This window comes from Tenrec ecaudatus, chromosome 11, assembly GCF_050624435.1.
Source record: "Tenrec ecaudatus isolate mTenEca1 chromosome 11, mTenEca1.hap1, whole genome shotgun sequence".
NCBI classification, from domain to species: Eukaryota; Metazoa; Chordata; class Mammalia; order Afrosoricida; family Tenrecidae; genus Tenrec; species Tenrec ecaudatus.
Genome location: NC_134540.1, coordinates 150,165,723 through 150,189,447, shown reverse-complemented (window position 1 = coordinate 150,189,447; position 23,725 = coordinate 150,165,723). Strand labels below are relative to the sequence as shown.

Here is a 23,725-nt window from a genome sequence, read left to right as displayed (position 1 = left end):
TTAAGCATTCAACTTATAACCTGCTTAGAACATTCCTGGGTACAAAGAAAGAATGCAATAAATGTTAACTATTGTTACTATGCATAGAATATTCTTCACGAAGGATTCAAGCCTTGAAAATAGGGGAATTCAGTCTGCCATAATTCTCTCATGGACAAATTGCAAAGGATAGATTTGGGTCTTAAAACAAACAAAAACAGAGTGGTTTCTAACATATGTTAAATTAGGTAGATGAGATCCAAAGCCCTCTGTAGACAATTGGACATCCCTCACAGAAGGCTCAAAAGGAAGGGACGAGCCAGCCAGGGTACAGCATAGCACTGATGAAACATACAACTTTCCTCTAGTCCTTTAATGCTCCACCCGCCCCCTTCACTATCATGATCCCAGTTCTAACTTAAAAATCTGGCTAGACCAGAACATGTACACTGGTACAGATAAGAGCTCTCAACACACAGAATCTAGGACAGATAAACCCCTCAGGACCAATAATGAGAGCAGCGATGCTATCACAGTAGGGGAAGATGGTGGAAGAAGGGGAAAAGGGAAACCGATCAATGATTGAGGCACCCTCACTAGGGGGATGAACAACAGAAATGTGGGTGAAGGGAGCCAGCAGACGGTATAAAATATGAAACTAAGAATAATTGACAAATTATCAAGGGTTCATGGAGGTGGCAGGTTGTGGGAGAGAGGGAAATAAAGAGTTGCTGATACTGATGGCTCAAGTAGAAAGAAAATGTTTTGGAAATGATGATGGCATCATATGTACAAAAACGCTTGATACACTTGCTGTATGGGTTGTTATAAGAGCTGTAAGTGTCCCCAGTAAAATGATTTATTAATTAAAAAATAGGTATCTGAGAACCTGCAAATAATTTGAAATTCTGACGCTGGAATTCAGTGGAAAATATTGCACGGCCGATGGGTGAAGGGACACATGTGTTTCATTTGTTGGAGTCACGGTCTAGAAGTCAGCGCGTGTGCAGGGCCTGCAACCACAGGCTGTAGTCACCTTCGAGCACTTTTCATGTATGAATCAGAGAGTTTGGAACACTACACATGTATCAATACAGGAAATGGACCCATCCAAATGAAAATAACCAAATTTAAAGACCCAGGAGACAGGTGTACAAGAAATAAAGCCAAGCACTCCAGGACAGCCCTCACCATTCAACTCTTCCCAATTTAAAGAACACTCTCTTCATTCCTACCAGAAGAACAAAGACATTTGTCTTAGAAAAAGTCCAGCCAGAATGTTCTGTGGAAACCAGGATGGCTAGATGTCATCTCATATACTTGGACATGTTAGTAAAAGGGTATCACGCTGGGTTAAGTAGAGTGTCAGCAAACAGAGGCAGATGGTCAACAGGATGATTGACATGGTGACCGCAATGATGGGCTCAATCCTAGCCAGGGCTGTGTGGATGGCGCAGGATTTGCCAGTATTTTGCTCTGTTGTACGCTGGGCCACAGTAAGTTGGAACTGATTCAAAGGCACCCATAGCAACAACTCTCTTCGTTGACCTCTTCAGATGGGAATTCTTCAACTGAAGGGAATGGAGGCCTTGGAGAACAAGGGTCACTTTCTGATTCAGGCAGTCTAAAAGCCACATCAAATCTGCCACTCAAAGAAGCGGGTGTTGTAACTCCCCAAAGTCACACATCCATTAACCTATTCATTCTAATCAATACAGTCCTCAGATCTTTCATTAAATCAGTTAATTTCCCAATTTTTGTAGTGAATACTGACAGGCTTACTTAATACTCAGTTATCACTGTTACCTGTCTAGGATATTTTTGCATCTTAAAGAATAAAAAATGGAAGAATATAGATATATTCCTTAGTACAAGGTCCTATATTCATGTACTCATTGCTCTTTCCTATTTCAAATTTTGATGTTAAATTCTTATCTTAGCAAATTATTAAAATCCATGCAAAGAAAAAAAACAGGGACATATCTTCTTCATAAGGGATTTATATATAAGCTCTTATTTGAAGGACAAGGCATATTTCATGCTTCATTTGAAATTCTCTCCTGGCTATCTGACCACGTGTCTGTAGACACAGTATTTTTGAACGAGTTACAAGGTCAACACTTTTCATATGCCAGAAAGTCTTTCAAAAATTTAAATATGCTCCCAAGAATGTTTATATCCACCCGGTCTTATAGGAACAAATGAAAATGTGCCATTGACCAGCAGAGACAATTCCTGAGGCGATCTCTGCTAGCCTGCCTCCTGTCTTTGCCTTCTTAGAGGATTGTTCGTATTAAGTCAAGTCAACACAATGAAGAGAATGAGTTTGCGCCAGCCTCTTTATAATGACTACCGAACAAGTCTGGGGAAAATGAAAACGAATTCCACTGTTCCAAATCGAAAGACATGACTAGCAGTTCTACTCTTGAGGTGATCAGGAATTAAAGGAGATTTTAAAGTAATTACAATATATTTGTATTAATGTAAATGTCTTGTTTGGAGAGAAAAGAAAGTCCAATTACCATAATTTAACACCACTCTAAACTATTTCATTAAAGTGTTGAAACATCCCACAAAGATTCATTTGGCTGAATGAAACGAGGGTTTACATTGTAGCTGCAAAAATAAGACTTCTAAATGATAGAAATGCCCCAGGAGGTGGATAGTGGGCCCCTCACTTCTGTTAAATTATTTCAGAAGGATTTGCGGCGGTGGTGATGGTCTTGGAACTTGTTATAACCTTATTATTTGTGACGAGTTGTGTGGTTTAATGCTTTCGTTAAGCACCCGCTTGCTTAGCTCTGTTTCTAGTGCTTATTTTCGTGTTCACACAGCTTAATCTCACCTTCATGAAATTGGAATGGCTCAGAATGTCACTGGGCTAATGCCAATAGTATTTGATAGTTGCCTAGACTTTTAGGCTGTTTGGCATCTATTTCCTTTTTAAAAATCCTCACATATTTTCCCATCTCATACCCCAAACCTGACATCTTGTGTTACAGCTTTAACCTGAAACCAGGCTAGTGAAAACCCTCACCTTATTAAAATCAAGTGTTAATGACAAAAACCAAGTACCTTTACTTGATAGAATATCAGCTCAGCCCACAATTCACCTATGGAAAATATGAAATTAAATTTCCAGAGGCAGAATCCCAAACACAGAAGCAATTATCCAGCCATCTTGAATCATTTTGATGTGCTCTGCTTTCTCCCAGAAAACTAAATTCCTATGTTGTTGGTTTTCATGGAAACTGGAGAGCTTGATAAGGCATATGGGGGTTTACAGGGAACTTCATGTTATAAACGAGACATTTTGCCTTTTAATTAATTTTGTCCTTGCAAAAAATTACTTTTTTTTCTTGCACCTCACTTTGGGCCATTGATTGGTATCCTATTATTCTGTAGCATGCATCCCATGTTCAAACTTTCCTTTTTAGATGATCAAATTTGTGATCTTCAGAAAATAGGATAATTATAATTATACACTGAACATAAAGAAGTTGAGTATGTTGGGTGAATAAGAGTTGGGATTGTATTTTATGGTGTTCCAGCTTTGAATATTTTCTGCCTTCTTTTCAATTGTGGTTTTTCTCTGTTGTATTTTGTCCTTGTTTTTGTTTTGATTTTGTATGTGTTTCTGTTCATGAAACCCAGGATAGGCAAATCTATAGCGACAGTAACTAGATCAATATCTTCTTAGGGACAAGGCAGGAAAGGTTTGGGGGAAATGGGGAGCTAACAGGTCCTAAAATTCACTATGGTGATGACTCCACAACCCCTTTTAATATGACCGAACTATTGAATTGTATGATACGTGAATTATATGTCACTTAAATGGTTAAGGAAAAAAATAGTTGGGATTGGAGGTCAAGTAAATTTACACACATATCCAAGAATAGCAGTTTGAGGGCCACACCAAGTCAGTTTAGGCTTCTTGTGATTGTCTACTTTGACCCGCAGGAAAACCTGCTCCATTCAGCACAGGGCTTGCAGTCCTGTCAATCCACGGAGTAGGTGCCTCAACATCAGCATTCAAAAGTATTCAGAGCTTTAAAAAAAATGCCTACTTCTCCAGAAAAGGTAAAGTAATGAAGTCTCTGAGGATCCCCAAAACAGACCGTGAGGACAGGGCTTGGACATCTTATCAGACTCAATAGGAAAACATTCATCAAGGTCAACAGACAGACCTGGAACTATTTATAGACGCGCCCTCCCCATTTCTACCCATATAAGATAGGCAAGATAAATAATCCCAAGGAGAAAACAATGGGACTGATGGTTGGGGGTGGGGGGAGACTGAGACATGGGAGAGGGGCAGGTGGGAACAGGAAAGAGGGAACAACAAACCAAGGGACAAGGGAACAAGGGATCTAAAATTGATGGTGAGGAGGGTGTAGAATGCCTGGTGGGGTTCAATTAAGTGCAATGTAGCTGAGAAGAATCACTGAAGGTCAAAGAGATAGTGGGACAAGGACAGTCGCACAGCATAGAGGAAAGTAAAAGGAAATAGAGAAATAGGGTAAAGAACTAGGAGGCAAAGGGACTTTATAGAGTTATAAATACAGACATCTACATATGTCAATATATGAATATATCATGATAAGGACATAGATCTATGTACATATATTTATATGTTTAGTATTAAGGTAGCAGATGGACATTTATCCTCTACTCAAATATTCCCTCAATGTAAGAACACTTTGTTCTAATAACCTGGCATTCTGTGATACTGACCTTCCTGACATGATTGCTGAAGACAAATGGGTGCATAAGCAAATGTGGTGAAGAAAGCTGATGGTGTCTGGCTATCAGAAGATATAGTTGTAGGGTTTTAAAGGCTTGAAGATAAACTAGTGGCCATCTAGCTGGGAGGCAACAAAGTTCACATGGAAGGAGCACACCAGCCTGTGTGATCATGAGGTGTCCACAGGATCAGGTGTCCAGCAACAGAAGACCCCCAAACGAACGATCATATTGAGGTGAAAGAGGTGGGGTGGAGTGGAGACCCAAAGCCCATCTGTAAACATTTGGACACCCCCTCACAGAAGGGTCACAAGGAAAGGACAGGGTGCAGTATAGCACCAATGAAACATACAACATTTCTCTAGTTCTTTAATGCTTCCTCCTCCCCATTGTCATGACCCCAATTCTACCTTACAAGTCCAGCCAGACCAGAACATGTACACTAGTACAGATAAGAGCTCTCAACACATGGACTTCAGGACAGATAAACCCTTCAGGCACAGTAATTGGAGTAGCTATGCCATGAGGATAGGGGGAAGGTGGAGGGAGAAAGGGGGAACTGCTCCCAATGGCTGATGCATAATCCCTACCACCACCACCACCCAGGGTGATGAGCAATGGAAACATGGGTGAAGGGAGACAGCAGACTGTGTAAGCTATGAAAATAATAATACTTTATAATTTATCCAGGGTTCATGAGGGTGGGAGAGAAAGGGGAGGGAGGGAAAAAATGATGAGCTGATACCAAGGGCTCAAGTAGAAAGAAAATGTTTTGAAAAGGATGATGGCAACATATGTGAAAATGTGCTTGACACATTGGATGCATAGATTGTTATAAGAGCTGTAAGAGCTCCTAATAAAATGATTAAAAGTGAAAAAAGAATGAACTACATTTTATATGTTTTTTTTAAAAAGCCTGCTGCTCTACTTGCTGAAGAATTGCATACACTCATGCCACCTTCACATTGAACTCAGATGCACAATGCCAAATTCACATTCTCATATTCAGAGTTCAAAGTAAATCATGTTCCAAAGGTAGAAAATCGATCATAAAATACAGCTTGGGAATGGTTTCAGTCAACTGTTTTCTTCTTTCTTTTGACAGCGGAACGGTTAGTACATTTATGCATTCTGCCAGCATTCCAACAGAGCACCACATATGATAAATGTCCGCAAGAAATAAAGGAAGCTAGGGCGGTGGGATGAGGCTAGATTTCAACTGTTAGAAAACAAAGCTTTGAAAACCCTTTCTTGTTTTTTTAGCAATGGACAAGGGCAAAGGCAAGCTCTCTAGCTGACAGTGAGAGCAGATTCCAAAATAATTGTTTTGGCTTTTGTTCCTCAACTTCGGAGTTGTGTTCCTGGGCTGTATTATTGAAGAGACTCTTGTATTACACAAAAAGGAGATGAAAAAGCCTTGATACCATGCTGTTAAATACAATTCATATATTTTTCTTCTTCTGGGTCTATAGGAAATAATTTTCTATGTTTAGAGTCTAGAGGCTTTTGCAACATTTCAGGATATATATATATAATCTCAGCTAGAGTCATAGCATACTTACTGTGGAATTCTTTTGTAGCTAAAAAATTATTCTTGGATTTATGTTACAGAATTCATGGTTGAGAAAGTCTTTCAAAGAGTAATATCTTATACAAAGTCTTGAACTACTTCTTTGTTTTTATTTTACACACTCCTGCAATGCAACATTACACATGCTTATACCTTTTATAAAAGGGAAACAGCGTTTATTTAACAGAAGCAATAAATGTCTCCCTTCGAGGCCAGTTCAAATCAAGGCTGATTTAGCAGCATTTTCTCCAAGAACCAAGTTGGGGCTGCACTAACTACCTTGCGGGAAAACAACTCTTGCAGGTCCCGAGAAAGCCAACTGTGCCCCACTGTACTCGTTCAGGACATGACACCAGTCACTCCGCCGACCTAAGACACTTCCTTGCGGTTGGTGCTAATTTACAACTTGATAGCTGCTATCACAGTGAAAGAAATAGGTTCATTATCTGATTTGTTTCTGCGGGCTCTGGACTCGGAGAGTCCATTAACAACAGGGATACGTGATTTCTAAATTACGGAGCTTGTCATACTGTCATTAAAAGGGTCGACTTAGCAGGAGAAATGGAGGTCTCATTCTACATCCCCTTGCATTTCTCTGCCTAGTTGCTTGAACTGCTTCCACACACAGAGCAGGGGGGGGACCTCAGGTGTGCCTGGCCTTAGCTCCAGTGCTTAAACCAGAGCAAGGCCTGAGCAGATCTTAACAAGTACGTGTTGGATGAATAAGAGACTGTGTAAAGAGACAGTCTGCTGAATGGATAGAACCCACCGCAGGGTCTTTGGGCTTGATGGCATCCAACAGTGAGATATGGTGAAATTTTACACAAATCTGCCAAATCTTATCCGTTCAAATCAGTGTCAGTAGGATGGAACGTCATCATCAAAGGACTAAAAATGGAGATAAGCTAGTATTTCAGAACCATTATTGAATGTGCTAGACGATAGAGAATCTAGAAAATATCTTGGCATTAAATTGCAACCATCAGAGGACTGTGTATTATCAAATTTTGTTTGACAATACTAATTCAATACTACTTTATTTACTGGTTTTTTTTCTATACTAACCAAATAGGGCTTTCAAACCTCCTAGATGAGGTCCCTCTACTGCAGAGATACTTAGCATCCTAAGTTTATATTATTTTCACACTCTGTTCTTGTTTGCTGTAATGGAGTACATTACATTCCCCAAGGGTAAAACCTCAATGCATTGTACTTATTTTATATAGTGAGTTGAATTAATGTTACGCTTCTTAGAGTCTGACTAACTGGGGCAGACTAAAAAATTAGGCAAAAACATCTTAACGTCTCACTTGTATAAAACTACAGAGATGATGCTGACCTTAGATGTGCTCTAGGTGGCAACCTGTAGCGTCCTAGGGAGCAAATACAATTCTGCTTTGTATCTCATTAGTCCTGCCAGCCCCGCCCCAGCACACCCCCCTTTCCTTCTCTCATTCCCAGTCTTTAAAATCTCTTAGGATACTGAATGTTTGGAGGAGCCTGTTCCACATGCCCTAGATTTTAAAGTAGATGCAAGGTTTATTATAGCTATAAAAATGTAACTTCAGCCTTGACTTTTGTCTTTCTCCACTGGGGGTTATCAACAACAAGGCCTCTAGTTGCCTCGAACAATTCTTAACTGTGGTGTTATTGGCCAAACACTCAAAATCACTACAGGTTATCACTGAACCAAGGAAAAAGACAAGGCTGTCTCCTCCCATTAAAGACTCCCAGTCTTGGAAACCCAGGGGCAGTACTACCCTGTCCTACAGGGGCAGGATGGGCTGGCATCGACTCTGTACAGTGAGTATGTTTGTTTTAATCACTGAAACAAACAGGTGTACCTACAAGCCCATAAGCTGCTTCTCTCTGGGTAGTTTTCATCTAATGTACATATTTTCAAACAAAATCCTTTTGCCTTCAAGCAACATTAAAATGCGAGCTAGGCTAAGTTGTGTAAGAGTATACAGTAAAAGGGAGGGTAAGTTCTACAGGAAAGACCGGGCATGCCCAGGGCATGCTTTGCCCCCTGCCACACAGCTTCTGGTCATGGGCACAAACTGAAAGCCATGCTCTGGTTCTGTCCAGCAGCACCTTGCTTAGGTTACTGTGGGGCCCACCTCTGTATCCACACGCTACTAGAAAGCAGCTGACGGCGCCTGGAAGAACCAGCCTGAGGCTCTTCATGTACAGGCAAAGCACTCCTTAGAGTAGGCAAGAATGGGCATGTCAACCGGAGAAAGCAGTCCCTGGAAACGGCCAGGGTAAAGTAGAGGGGCAGCAGAAAGAGGAAGGTTCTCGAAAAGATGGATGGACCGAGTGGCTGCAAGAAGGGCTCAAACATCAGAACCAGTCGGAGGATGGCACCAGACTGGCCACGGGGACTTTCTGAGTGGGAATGGACTCTGCGGCCACCAATAACTGGGGTGTCTGGGAGTCTCGTCTGTCAGGCAGTTAGGTCCAACTTATGCATACCGTTTTGATTTAGCCTTATTTTATTCTACGAGCCGGGAGAGGCTTTTCAAAGCTTTGAAAGCCACCATGGCAGCAAGTGCAGGCAACAGTGGTGACTTTGTTGCGAGTCGGGGTTGGTTCCAGTGTCTCAAAGGGAAAGCTGATTTACAGAACATTACAGGACAGACACCAGGTTTTCTGCTGTCTAAAGTTCATCACCTGGGTACTAAGTTTAGCCTGGGCGATAAAATGGGTCTAGCAGCCTCTTCATCAAAGTTCTCAGTGACTTTTCAGATGAAAAACAAAAACCCTCTTTGCCTAAAAGCAGTTTTTAAAAAGCCTCTCATTGTTGCCTTCAGGGGCTTATTGAGGACAATCTTGTGCAGACCACCAGGGCAGGGCGGGGCAGGGCAGGGCAGGGCAGGGCAGGGCGGGGCGGGGCAGGGCGGGGCGGGGCGGGGCAGGGCGGGGCGGGGCAGGGCAGGGCAGGGCAGGGCAGGGCAGGGCAGGGCAGGGCAGGGCCTGAGCCTCCTTGTGGGAGAACCGTGAAGGGCCACCCTGAATAGATGACTGATTATTTCCCTAGAATCCAAACAAAAAGAACAAGAAAACTTCAGAAGTAGATGGGACATCCCTGCAGTTCTGATGTGAACACTGAAAAGATATGGCTTTATGAGGGAACTGCATTTCTTTGACCAAATCCAGACACCGACAATCCCAAGTCTACAAAGCCCTTTCAAAGATCATGAGGATTGGCTCCCTATTACATTCTTGGTTTTACTGAGGGCCTGCTACTGTCAACATTTTAGATGAGTGCAAACTAATAATTAATAATAATACCCATAAAGTATGTAAACTAGGATGCTACTGTAGGAGACAGAATCGTCTCTTGCAGTTGACAGCGACATGAGTGAATAACGCGATGAAAATAGGCTGGGGCCTACCCACGATGGACTACAGGTGCTGAGCAGAGAGAGCGCGATTCTACATAGCTTTGGATGATTGCTCATTTGCTCACTGGACTTTGCTGCTGCATCCATGCAAACTGTAGCACTGTCATCTCAGATGTATCTATGTGGAAAATGGAGTTGGCACATTTGACTAATTCATGTAATAAATTCGCGAACCAACGTTTCAGACCGGGACAAGCATTAGCTGGGACACATTTGGCTACGGTCACTTCTTAACACTATAGAAGAAAACAGAAATTGGGGCGAATTCTCTCAGAGACCTCTAGACTGATGAGAAAAGACTGGGAGAGGAGAGCAAGAGGTATGAAAGACATGAACAGAGAACCACCAGGACTAACCAGTAGGTTTGTCTCTTCTCAGTAAGGTACCATGAACACACGGTGTGTTCCAGTTTTCGTTTTTAGATGAAATTACTTTCTGGACAATCTATTTCACACCACCTGGGCATCGGGGAAGCCTAACTGACTGAAGATGTGAGAACTTATTTATGTTAAAACAACCACAAGCCCTTCAATGGGGGAGGGGAACCCAGAAAGAAACCCATATGCTCAGTCTTCACCTTGTTCTCTGTAACGAAACCCTCGTGGCCATCGTTCAGCGATGCACGGCTGGTTTGCACTGTGAACTTGGCTGCTTCAACCAAATGGTAGAGATACTGTAATAACTCCATTGTGAAGCCAGGGGTTTTACCCTGGCTTAAAATGTACACATTGTTCTAGGTTTCCTAATGAGTGTGCTTCCTTAGAAAAAAATTACCATTATTCAAGTCGCGTGCCTGTCAAAATTAATCTAAATGTGTCTGATACTTAAGATCAAATTTACCTTTTATTTAAAAAAAAATCACACTTTCAAAAATCTTAGCAAAGATAACAATCCTAGCCTACAGTCACACCATCTTTGAATTAAAAGGGTACCATCACGACTAACTTGGTAATTTCCTCATTCTATAATATCCGACAAACAAGGTCCAAAGAAGCAATGCCGGAAGCCCAGGATTATACAGCTTGTGTCTTATTCTCCCTGCAAGGATTTCTGGGATTTAGATGATTTCCATTTGAGTCAACCCACTCTCAACTACTTTTTGGAAAACTTAACAACCTTTTCCCCTGGCCTTCTTAAACAGAACAGGGTGTTACCAGTGGGGCTGCCTGGCCAAGTGGAATACGTGTAACCTAAACACATCTCTACACTGTGGGTTCAGATTTCTCTGAAGTCTAACACATCTTACATCTTTTTCCTATCCTGCTTGATTCTTAGATGTCAGGCATCTTCCCCGGTGTCTGGCTTAAAGGTTTGCATAGCTGATGCAGGCCCTCTGAGGGGGCGAATACCACCGTTATTTGCACCACTTTGCTTGTCACCCTGTAATTGCAGTAAATGCCACGGAAAGTACTTTTATTTGAAGGCCATTCAACAGAGGGGAAGAAAACACATTTACTCTTTCAAGGCCTGTGCATTTTCTTGGGAGAAGCCTGCTTATAAAACGTGTCCTTTTATCCTTGGGTAGCTATTTCAGAAATGTCTTTTGGCAGTACAACCCCCTAAGTGATTTCTGCAACTCACAACAGCAACAGGACTCACAGATCTCCCCCTGAAAATGCCCCCCCTCTTTTTATTCACCAGCCCCTAAACACAAGCGAGTGTTTCATGCGCACGTGCTTGAAGTACCCTTCTCCACAAAATGGGAACAAAAATCCAGCAAAAACAGTATTTTCATCATGTGAGCCGAAGGACGATGCTGTTTACCAAAATGGAGGCCTGTTAAGCCGTGGATTCTTAATGAGACTCCTTGCTACCTTTGGCCAGGGACTCACTAAAATCCAACACGGCTTCTTCACGACAACTTGCCAGAACAAACTAACTCATTCCATACAGCCGGCTTGAGAGACATGCCACCCAACTATCCTTTTCAAATACACAGGAAAGGCTTCCTTTTCAGAACATCACAGAAGAAGACACCGAACTAAATGTCAAAAGTTTGCTAAAACCAGTTTCATCGTAGTCACTTGAGACCTGCTCAGCAGGTATCGTAAGCCCTTGCTGTTCCAACACCTCTGTTACAGATGCGCTTGAACGTCTTACCTATGAAGAGATTCCACTCGGTGTCCAGATCAGCCTGGTTTGCCAAGCAGCCCTTCATGACATTGAGACAGTAGGTGTTGCAGGGTCGCACTGAGGGCAGGCCGCGGCAGTATGGGCAGTACAGCATCTTCATGAGGGCGCGGATGCAGCCCGGGGTTGGGCTGACCTGCAGATTTGGTGGAAAGAAACAATAATCAGAAACAAGAAGAATGAATGGGAAGGAGAAAGAAAGAGGTGCATCATAGTCTCCTTCAAAAGAAAAGAAAAGGTTAAATGGCTTTGCTACACCTCAAACGGTGGAGAAAAAAATCAGAGGAACTATGTGTTCTTGTGGGTTTTCTGTGGCTTATTTTTCAGGGTTAGGCCACGATGATTTTTGCTAATGGGCCTCTGGATGGCCAACACTTTGGTTAATAGTCAAGAGCATTAACTGTTGGTGCCACCCCAAGGCTCCATCAGAAGCTTAACCCTTAACAACGCTTGATGTCGGAAATGGTTGACTATTGGTACACGCTTCTGTTCTGCCCTGGTCGCACAGTGGGTCATACACGGCGGGGCTAACCACAAGATCCGCCGTTGGAAGCCATTGCTCCGTGGGAGTAAGATGGCACTTTCTGCTCTCCTGGTGGTTTACTGTCTTGGAAACCTACAAGGTCAGTTGTATTCTGTCGTCAGGGGTGGTTTTATGGGCCAGAAATGACTTGATGGCAATGAGTTTGGGGAATTTTTTTGTGTAGCAACTGAAGCAGTCCCAGATTACAAAAGAAGTACATCTTTTAAGTCAAGTTTGTGTGCAAATCCGAACAATAGCTATGGCTCCTATCTAAAGTTGGCAAATCAAATTGTTTTTCGTAGTATACTAGGCATTTAAGTATTTGAGTATAGTGTACCTTTCTATGCAAAAAACACCTTAAAGAAACCGTTCAATACACACTAAAACATCTATAACATTCTACTACTACTATCAATAATAATGTTTAGATGCAAGAAACTAAGCAGTGTCTATTATCAAGAACCTGGAATTTAAATACAAGGCGGCTTTTAAAAGATCATGAAAAAACTGGAATGGAACGATAATGAGGTTTTCCACAAACTTGTTATAAGCTTCCTTATATAGGAGGCTTTATGAAGCCTGGATCATAATTATGGGTTTTACGTAAGTTGGGTGTTTGTAACCCAAGGACTGACTATTCAATTTTCTTCCTATTTCCCCATCAATATTTTGATATCCCTGCCATTGTAGTTGAACCTTAAAACTTAGACACTGATTCAATGCAATAGAACATGAAATGAGATAATGCATGTGAAAGCAATTTGCAAAGTTAAAAGCCCCATAAAAATGTAGGTATTATTAAAGTTTAATGACATTTTTAGAACATTGTCCAACTGGTTATTCGACCTGGCTTCTAAAGGGGCTTGGCAGAAATACTTCCTTTGTATATAATATTTTTTAAAGGATCAATATCAACTCGTCTAGGATTTCTGAGATCTGGGACAAGTTGGATGCTGTGGAAGTGCAGGGACGCTGTGTTCTGGCCACAGTTCCTTTCTAGTTAAGGACATTTCCAGGGAAAGGGTCTCGTGTTGACTGGAGACCAGCAGGGGAGGAGAAATCCTTGCAGAGGAGCTGGCATATATGAAGTCAACCGACAATTATATGCTATTTGTGCTGAGAAAGAAAAGGCGTTTTCCTATTTTAAAAAATTCCAAACCAAGCCAGTCTTTCATAAGAGAGTCCAAAACTTTCATTTGATTTCCAATGAATAGTTAAAACAGTATGGACCAACCAACCAGAAAAAAAAATACAGAATGCTTTCTTTTGATTAGACCCCAAATTATTGCCATAGTAATTTGGTTGGTTTTAAAGGATCTCAGTGTTTAGTCAAATAACTTATAGGTTCCTGTACTTATGTTTCCAACCAGTATAATGTGGACATTTTTATTGTGCTATAGGGAGAGCTATGGTCTTCTGTGGGTCCACAGGTGAGATTTACCTGTCCAGAACATTCATATGCTGACAAAGCACAGCACCACTGCAAAGGTGGAACAATAAAAGATATTTCCACATGAATGGGCACTTTCTACTACACAAGTACGGCCATTCTTTGTCATTTATCTTTCACCCATAAATAGTTAATACAAGGCTTTGGTTTTCATAGCATGTGCTTGATTTCATGCTGTATACTGACGGGCTACCTTTATGGGAAATGAAACCATTTCATGCTTATATATTTATTTAATTTCATCAAATTTCTAGTGCTATTAATTTTGTATTTGTTCCTCCTTTTCCCAAAATTGTATGATTTTTTTCAAGCTTACAGGAAACTTGGAAGATTTCTATACTGATTACGTATAGCCCACACCTATATTATCATTTAGCATATCCCTATACATACTCGGTTATATATCTATCCATCTATGTAGCCACCCATGAATCCACCTTATTTTTCATGCCTTTAATAGTAATATTCTTGAGATTTGTATATTTTCCTGAAAATTTTAGATTTGAGTTAAGCAAAAATAGAGGTGAGAGGAGAAAAATTATTAAATAAATGAAACAAATATCATTGAGAATTTTATAACAATAGTAAGAGAATAGATTGGTATTCACAAATCCTGAAAGTTGTATTTTCATAATGAAATGAAAATAAGAACAAAAAGGAGAATTTTACTGACACTTCCTTTGAGGATATGTTACTGCCACCATACCATCCTCTCCAGAAAGGCTATTCGTCTAAAATTACAAATTTCCAACAAAATAAATAGTGTTGCTTTCAAAACTTCTTTTATTCACAAGTATCATAAGCCATTCACATAAAAATAATTATACATTCTCCATAAAGAATTAATGAGGAATGTGCATAAATTGATTTTTTGTAGCTCTCTGGTACTGTAGTGGTTACGCGTTTGGCTGTAATCTGCATGGTTGGCAGTTCGAAAGCACCAGCAGCTCCTCCAGAGAAGGGCTGAACTTTCTGCTCCTGTGAAGTTACAGTCTCTGATACCCATAGGGGGTCGCTATGAGTCAAGAGCGATTTGGTGGCAGTGAGTTTGCCTTTTTGGAGTTTTGATCTTATTGATCAAATATTGTTATAACAGAAATACCATCAGTGGGTATCTTTAATAAACATTTTTGTTTGTTTATAGCTAGGAGACTAGAATCCTAATTCAGAGTGGAATTCTCTACTGTAAGGGTTTGTCTTGGCTTTAAAGAAACATCCTTTTCTCTTTTGTGCTTCTGATCCTAAGCAACATTCTCGTCTTGGCACCTTCTTTCCCCATCTCGGATGTTTGCTTCTGTATATGCCAACGAAGTTGATGTAAAACACACTCTAATTTAAAGCTAGCCCTGCAGGAAGAAGGTGACATTGAGATCCGAGGAAGGGTGGTTTACAACCTGCCGTATGACGATGGCACAACTGACTTGCTGAAAGCAAACAGGACTTGGCGCTCGTTACGACGCAGATTAAAGGTCATCACTTTTAGGAAGGACTATAATGTATATAAAACAGAAATCCTCACAACCAATGATCAAGATTACGATCAATAGAGAAAAGATTAAAGTTGTCAAGAACTTCATTTTCCTTGAATCTCCAATCAACAGTCATAGAAGCAGCCGTAAGGAAATCAAATACCTTATTCCACTGGAAAAATCCCTGCACGGGGCCCATTTAAAGTACAAAAGAGCAAAACTGCCACTCGGAGAATGGATGAGCGCCTTACCCAAAATGTGATATTCTCAAACATCTCATATGCCTTGAGATTTGGACAATGAGTAGCACAGACCGGAGAAGAACCAGTGCTTTTGAAATTGTGGTGCTCACGAAAGAATATGGAGTATATCATGGACGACTGGAAGAACAAAAACATCTGCCTTAGACATGCAGTGAGAATTGTCATGAGACACAAGGATCGTGGAACTTTGTTTCAAATACTTTGGACCTGTCATCGGGAAGGATCAGCCCCTAGACAAGGACATCATGTTTGGTAACAAAAAAAATGGTAGACACTCAAAGGAATGGATTGATGCAGTGGCAGCAACCAGGAGCTCCAACATCATGTTCAGGACGGCGCAGGATTGGGCAGTGTTTTGACCCTTTTATACTTGTGGTCCCTATGCGTGTAAACAGATTTTGTAGCAACCAACACCACCACCCTGATAGTGCCTCATTAACATAACAAAGAAAGCCCATTTAGGATTTAAGATTCATATCATTGAGGACACATTTCACACCATAACTATAATTTAGGAATTTCTTTCCTGACTCTGATGCCTTTCTCCTTTGAGCTGGTTTTTTCCAACTCGGTTAGATTTTTGGCTTTCTTGCCACTGGTATTATGCACTACTTCTTCTCACTGCGTGTCCCATGTAAAACCAGAGGCATTTATTACCACGAGGCACCATTACCAGTGGACACTGTGGGCTGTGCCTAAGACGCAAGTGATACAAGATAACATGATTAGGCACCTTAATTCACACTTTTGAAGTGGAACTTTCTATGGCAGTTTCCAGTGATGTAAGATAGCAGGAGGTAAGTGGAGAGCAAATGCTTTGAAAATGATGAGAGCAAAGAATGTACAGATGTGCTTTACACAATTGATGTAAGTATGGATTGTGATAAGAGATGTATGAGCCCCTAATAAAATGTTAAAAAAAAAAAGATTCCGGGAGGCAGTTTCTCAGTTTGTTGACCATGTTTGTCTTCAAAGAATAAAAGAACAAAGTGGTTTTATACATTTTAGCATTCAATTGTTGCTTTTAAACTTTGTTTTCAAAGCTTACTGATTACGTTAATTCCAAGCTTTGCCATACCCCCCCTCCCCCCCTTTGTTTTTAATCTTGTTGGAACCAGTGTAATTTTCTTAGTGTGGCATTTCGGAAGAATCTCCATCTTCGGGTTAGGAGCCAACAGAGAAAATTGAACTGCCTCAATAACCTCCATGAACGATGTTGCTCAAGTTAAATTTGTCTCCCTGAATACTTTTGGAAATGACACCCATTCAGGTCAAATGAAGGGCATTAGACAAAGAAGAAAAGGGAGGCTGGAGATCAGCTTTGAAGCTTTCATGTTCCCAAACCACATGTATTTGAATTTAAACAGCTGCAATCTTATATAAAAATTTTTTTTAATCACCTTGAACCAAAGACCTGGAAATCAACCTCTGAAAAGAAGGGATTTTAAATGCCCAAGGAGCACTGGTGACACTATCATGTGAACTTTGGACTGCTGACGTCAAGGTCAGCTCTTCAAACCTACCAGCTGCTCAGAGAGAGAACAATGAAGCTATCTGTGCCAGTAAAGATTTGTAGCCTCAGAAACTCTGGATAGAGTCACTGTGGACTGCATGGCAGCGGCTTAATGGATCTTGTGTGACAGTCTTCATGTAGTCACCACTAAAAACAAAACAAATTAAAACAAATGAAAATTACATACTGGATGTTTGGGCGAGCAATACACACATCATATTTTGCCAGCCATGTCCACCCCCTTATGAGATATTTGTAAGCATGCTCTACTACTTTTTATGCAGTGCTGTAAAGTAATCATCAGAGAATGCTTATGGAAATAATGTGGGGGGAAAGCAGGGTTGGCAAAACAATATAGTGCCTAGTAGTTATAACAGCAAGACAAAGGCATTGACATTATTATATTACTGTTTGCTAGTTTACAGAATGCGTTTACTCTGAAGTATTCTTTAATGTGCATTTGTTTTATGTGTGGTCCTGCGTCTGTTGATGTGTGCATCACCCACTCACTGCTACTGAGCTGATGCGGATGCATCGAGACCAGGGGAGAACTGCCTCTGTGGGTTTCCGAGGTGAGACTGTCACTCTACTGGAGTAGAAAGCTGTATCTTCCTCCTGAGGAGCAGCTATTGGTTTTGAACCCCCATTCTTGTGTTTAGTAGACCAACATTACTTGTGGAAAATGACCATGACGTGAAATATTTATGGAGAAAAGTCAAATACTACAATCTTTGGCATGGATTGCACTTGAATATGAAGAAGCCAAGAATCTACACAAATGGACCAGTAAATGGCATCGTGATGGGTGAAAAAGAAACTGAAGTTATTGACTATTTTATTCTACATTAGTCAATGATCTTCATCCATGGAAGCAATAGTTAAGAAATCAAATAATGTGTCGCACTGGCAAATCTGCTGCAAAAGCCCACTTTAAAGTTTTAAAAAGCAAAGTATTTTCCATCTCATATACCTGCAAGAGCTGGGCACTGAAAGAGAAACACAGAAACAGCATTGATACCTTTCATTGTGGTACTGGCAATCAATATTGAATAGAACAATACATCTTTCTTGGAAGAAAAACAACTGCAAAGTCCTGCAGACATGAGGTAAGTGAGATTTCAACTTGCTCACTTTGAGTCTTTCATCTAGTGGAACCAATCTTTAGGAAAGGAGATCATGGTTGATAAAGTCGAGGGCCAGTGAAGACAATGAGTCCTTCAGTGAGATGGCTATGACAGAAACAAAGGACTCACACACAGTAAGTGTCATGCAGATGACACAGGATCAGGATCTATTTCCTGGTCATCACCAGATTGTCACAGGTGGCAGCTGACTGAAAGGCAAATAACAAAAGCAATACTTGGCCTGTTATTCACTTTCACTATATGGAGGGTATTCTCGGTGGGGCATGCCGACTGATATTCTGCCCTGCATGTTTCTAGTGGGCCTCAGATGGAAAATGCGCAATGTTTTTTGAAGTGCAAAATACTAGGCAAGTCTCTTAAAACCACAAGAAAGAAAGGGTATTCTAAAGAACTCACACTTAAAGACTTAGAATGGAATGATATCTCAAACACATAGTGTCACAAATTTATGAATGTTGTGAGTATTGGAAATTGCATTTGCTTAGGAAAGGAGATTGCATTGATTTTACAAATATAAGACATGTCAACCATTGTAAGAAATAAAATGTTTAGGTAATAAACTTAGGTAAAAGAATATGACAACTGCCATCATTCTTTTATGTGCATATTTGCCCTCACTGGGGGCATAGTGGTTACTCTTTGGGTTGCTAACCACAAGGTCAGCAGTTCGAAACCTTCCGCCATTCTGCAGGAGAAAGAGGAGGCTTTAGACATCACTGAAGAGTTCATCTCAGAAACCCATCCAGGCAGTCCTCCCTTGTCCCATAAAGCCCCTAGAAATTGGAGTTGATTCAAAGGCAGTGAATTGGGTTTGGCTGGTAACTTTTCGATGTGTCCACCACCACTAGTAATCATTTGTAAAGATGGTGAGACACTTCGGGGAAGAAATAAAATCACCGACGGTTCCTGTTCCATCTTCTCCTTTTACAAAGAGAAACAAAATTTATAAGACAACCAAGGAGATTTGAGTTAGTTAAAGTTTATTGTGTCACCCTGGCCAATAAACACATGTGGGGTTAATTGAAGGGTAGAGAGATAAATGGCTCAGTGAACCTGGCCTTTCTAAGTCTCAGGTCTCTTGCTTTGTGATGGTCGCACCAGGGTGCAGCTGCCTTAGCCAGTTCCCTGCTTCACCTGGCAAGGCTCACTTCCTACAAGACATCCCCAAGGAGAAGCCGCATGGACCTACCCCGATGAAGCCCTGGGTGCTGGAGCAGCCATGCGGAGACCCCTGCCAGCGCTGAGATGCTCACACATTCACTGACTCGGCTTTCCTCCTGCAGTAAGCGGCATTGCTTGTCTTTTGTGAGATCGGGGAGGACTTTATGGATTGGTGTTGGAGATATGGGCTAATGTTGGACTTGTGGGCTTGGGCAGCAACTGAGTTGGGATGTTTGCTTCATGTGTACTTACCCTTTGTATAAAACTCTTTCTTATACATATGAATTTCTGTGGGTTTGCTTCTCTAATGCAGCTAGACTAACACAAGATTTCAGTGAGAAATCTGCACACCATGAGTTAAACTTTCCTGTTAGCTTCTTCTAGTGCTCACTTTATAATTAATGATTTTAAAAGTATTGTCTTAAAACTAGAATGATAGTTTAATAGTTTGGGGGAAATTCATAATTCATAAGCAAGGGCCCTTTGAAAATAGCTGGAAAATAAATGAAATAACATAAAAATGCATGAAACCCTTAGTTACTTTGGAGGTTTTTGTTTGTTTAAAGGTTAAGGCAAAGAAGTGTGAAAGAAATATAGCCAGGAATGCTACGGGAGTCTTTTATAAAGCTGTATCAGAAGAGAAAGGACCTGCCTAGCCATGTATGTCAAGCAATTCTTCTGTTTTATAATTGCAGTTTCAGGTACTGTACATCCTTAGCAATGTAGTGGTAAATCATTTCATGTTTGTGATACACTTAAACGATTTCTGTATCTGGATCAACATTCATGCATTTCTCCTTACATGAACAATTCTTAATAGGTTATTATTGTTAGGTACCATTGAGCTGATTCAAACTTATAGCAAACCTATGCACAACAGAACAAAACACAGTCTGGTCCTGTGCCATCTAGTTCCTATGTCTGAGCCACTGTGCCCGTCCATCTTGTTCCTATGTCTGAGCCACTGTGTCCATCCATCTTGTTCCTATGTCTGAGCCACTGTGTCCAGCCATCTAGTTCCTATGTCTGAGCCACTGTGTCCGTCCATCTAGTTCCTATGTCTGAGCCACTGTGTCCAGCCATCTAGTTCCTATGTCTGAGCCACTGTGTCCGTCCATCTAGTTCCTATGTCTGAGCCACTGTGTCCAGCCATCTAGTTCCTATGTCTGAGCCACTGTGCCCGTCCATCTTGTTCCTATGTCTGAGCCACTGTGCCCGTCCATCTTGTTCCTATGTCTGAGCCACTGTGTCCAGCCATCTAGTTCCTATGTCTGAGCCACTGTGCCCGTCCATCTTGTTCCTATGTCTGAGCCACTGTGCCCGTCCATCTTGTTCCTATGTCTGAGCCACTGTGTCCAGCCATCTAGTTCCTATGTCTGAGCCACTGTGTCCGTCCATCTTGTTCCTATGTCTGAGCCAATGTGTCAATCCTTTTCTGAAGATTGTCTGAATTTTTACTGCCTCTTCACCTGACTAGGCATACTGTCCCTCTCCAGGGACTGGTCTCTCCTGACAATATGTCCAAAGTATGTAAGATGAAATCTTGTCATCTTTGCCTCCAAGGAGCACTCTGACCGTGTTTCATATAGTAGTATAGTAAACTAAAACAAAAACACTACTTTCGCATCAATCTGCTGCCTACCAATAGAACTGCCCCCTTTGGTTTCCAGGAGCTGTAACGTTGTATAGGAGCAGAATGCCTCGTCTTTCTCCCTTGAATCAGCTGGTGGATTTGAACTATGACATTTGGCTAGCCCATGTTCCCCTGCACATAACTCATTATGCCATCAGACATCCTATTTCTTAGTACTAGTCAATGGCAACGGATATGTGAGTATGAAGATTGTCCACAAGCAGCAAAAGGTGAAAAAGAAGTATATGATTATCTTTTCAGTGGTTCCAGAAGGAACTAACCCCTTATTTCATACTTCTGGCCTCCTGGACTATGAAAATTTTTGTGAGTGCTTTAAGTCACTCAGTTTATGATTATCTGTCATACTCTATGAGCAAGTGGGACTTATCCCAGAAATGGAAGGGTAGTCAAGCATAAGAACATCCATCTATATAATATGCAACATTTGTGGAACAAAAGGAAAAACTAGATGATCATTTCTTTTGTTATAGAAAAGAACAGTTGACAAAAATGCAATGCTTTCTGTCAGAAAAAAAACACAACACTTCCCAAACTGGAAAGATGATAAAAAGCATGTGTGAGCATGCCACAACTAACAAGATTGATAATTAATGCCCTAGAAGTTGCGGTCAACAAACGCATGGTTTCATTGAGAAAATGTGTTGCAAAAGCCCTCTTTAACGTGTTCAAAAGTAAAAAGTGTCATTTGGAAGAATAAGGTGAATTTGGCCCAAGTCATGCTATTTTTAATCACCTCATATGATTAGAAAAGCTAGACATTGAATGAGGAAGACTGAAGGAGTAACTGATGCACTGACAAAAGGATGAGCACAGGTAGAAATGCAGCCAGAATTAGCTTGGCAAGAGCAGAACTCACATACTTTGGACACCATATTTTGTAAAATAAAGGGTCAGCAAAAAAGAGGAACATTTTTCTTTTTTTTTAATTAATAAATATTTTTATTGGGGCTCATACAACTCTTATCACAATCCATACATACATCAATTGAGCAAAGCACCCTTATACATTTGTTGCCCTCGTCATTCTTTTTTTACATTTTATTAGGGACTCACACAACTCTTATCACAATCCATACATAACATACATCAATTGTATAAAGCACATCCATACATTCCCCGCCCCAATCATTCTCAAAGCATTCGCTCTCCACTTAAGCCCTTTGCATCAGGTCCTCTTTTTTTTTCCCCTCCCTCCCTGCTCCCCCCTCCCAATGTGCCCTTGGTAATTTATACATCGTTACTTTGTCATATCTTGCCCTATCCAGAGTCTCCCTCCCCCCTCCTTCTCTGCCGTCCCTCTCCCAGTGAGGAGGTCACTTGTGGACCCCTGTAATCAGTTCCCCCTTTCCAACCCACTCGCCCTCCGCTCTCCCACCATCGCCCCTCACACCCCTGATCCTGAAGGTATCATCCACCCTGGATTCCCTGTGCCTCCAGCCTCCATATGCACCAGTGTACAACCCCTGCCCTATCCAGCCCTGCAAGGTAGAATTCGGATCATGGTAGTTGAGGGGAGGAAGCATCCATAAAATGGATTTTCATATACAAAATAATGAAGTTAGTACTCTATAACATGTTTGAAAATTCAGATAAAATTGGTCATATCTCTAAATGTAAAAGCTAAATCTATAAAACCCTTAGAAGAACACACACACACACACACACACACACACACACACATACATCACTGCCATCGAGTTGATTCTGAACCAGAGCTATACTTTAAGACAGGGTAGAGTTGCCCATGTGGTTTCCCGTGACTGTGGCCCTTTATGGGGGTAGCCTCACCTTCCACCTGGGGAGCAACTAGCAGTTTCAAACTATTGACCCTGTGCTTAGTAGCCCACTACCCCACCAAATCTAGTGTAATGTACTCATGATCTTCAATTTGTCAGTGGAATTTAGAAATAACACCAAAAACATGAGTAACAGAAGGAGCAAGAGATAAATTGGACCTCAAAAAATTGAAATTTTTTTGTATATCAATGTTTATTATCAAAAAGTCAAGAAGGCAACCTACAGAATGGAGGGAGCTATTTGAAAGTCATGTGTCTGATAAGAATTTAGAATCCACCATATGTAAAGAACTACAACTCAACAGCAAAGATAAACAATCCAATTAAAAGAATGTGCAGCAAACTTAGGTAGAAAATTGTCCTTGTTCTTCATCCTTCTACTTTACCAAGCATGATGTCTCTCCTACTAAGTCCAAAGTAGGGAAATAAAGATCAAGCTCACAATGGAGTATCAATTCACTACCACTTAAAAAAAAAAAACCCAAACAAACACTAACATGGAGACCATTCAGACTCATGGAAACCCCAGGTGTTCAAAGAATAAAATTTCTCCACAGAGTGTTCAATGCCCTTGATCCACAAGAAGCAGCTGGCCAGGCCTGTCTTTGGCAGAGCTACCGGATATTTTTGAACCGCTAACCCTCAGGTGAGTAGCCAATTGTAACCTGCTTGTGCCATTTAAAGACCTTTTTCCAACTCCGAGGTTAAGACTAACAATAACAACAATCAACAGCAACTAGTTTTAAAAATATTGAGGAAGATGTGGAAAAATTAGAATCCCAATATATTTCTGGTGAAAATATAAAATAGTTTATATATACAATATAAAATAGTTTGTTAATAGTTGAAAATGGTTTTTTGCATTTCCTTCAAATGTAAAATTATTGAGTATCAAATGAGTCCTTCTTCAGCTCACTACCAT

The 23,725-nt window shown here is 40.9% G+C and overlaps 1 protein-coding gene across 1 annotated transcript in view; it reads right to left on the bottom strand.

Annotated features, from left to right (window-relative positions):
- The window catches only part of GPC6 (glypican 6), a 1,382,124-nt gene that overhangs the window by 473,295 nt on the left and 885,104 nt on the right, over positions 1–23,725 (bottom strand). The window contains exon 4 of the mRNA XM_075563532.1: positions 11,800–11,965. Within this exon, the coding sequence (XP_075419647.1) occupies positions 11,800–11,965 (166 nt within the window). The remainder of the gene's footprint in view (positions 1–11,799; positions 11,966–23,725) is intronic.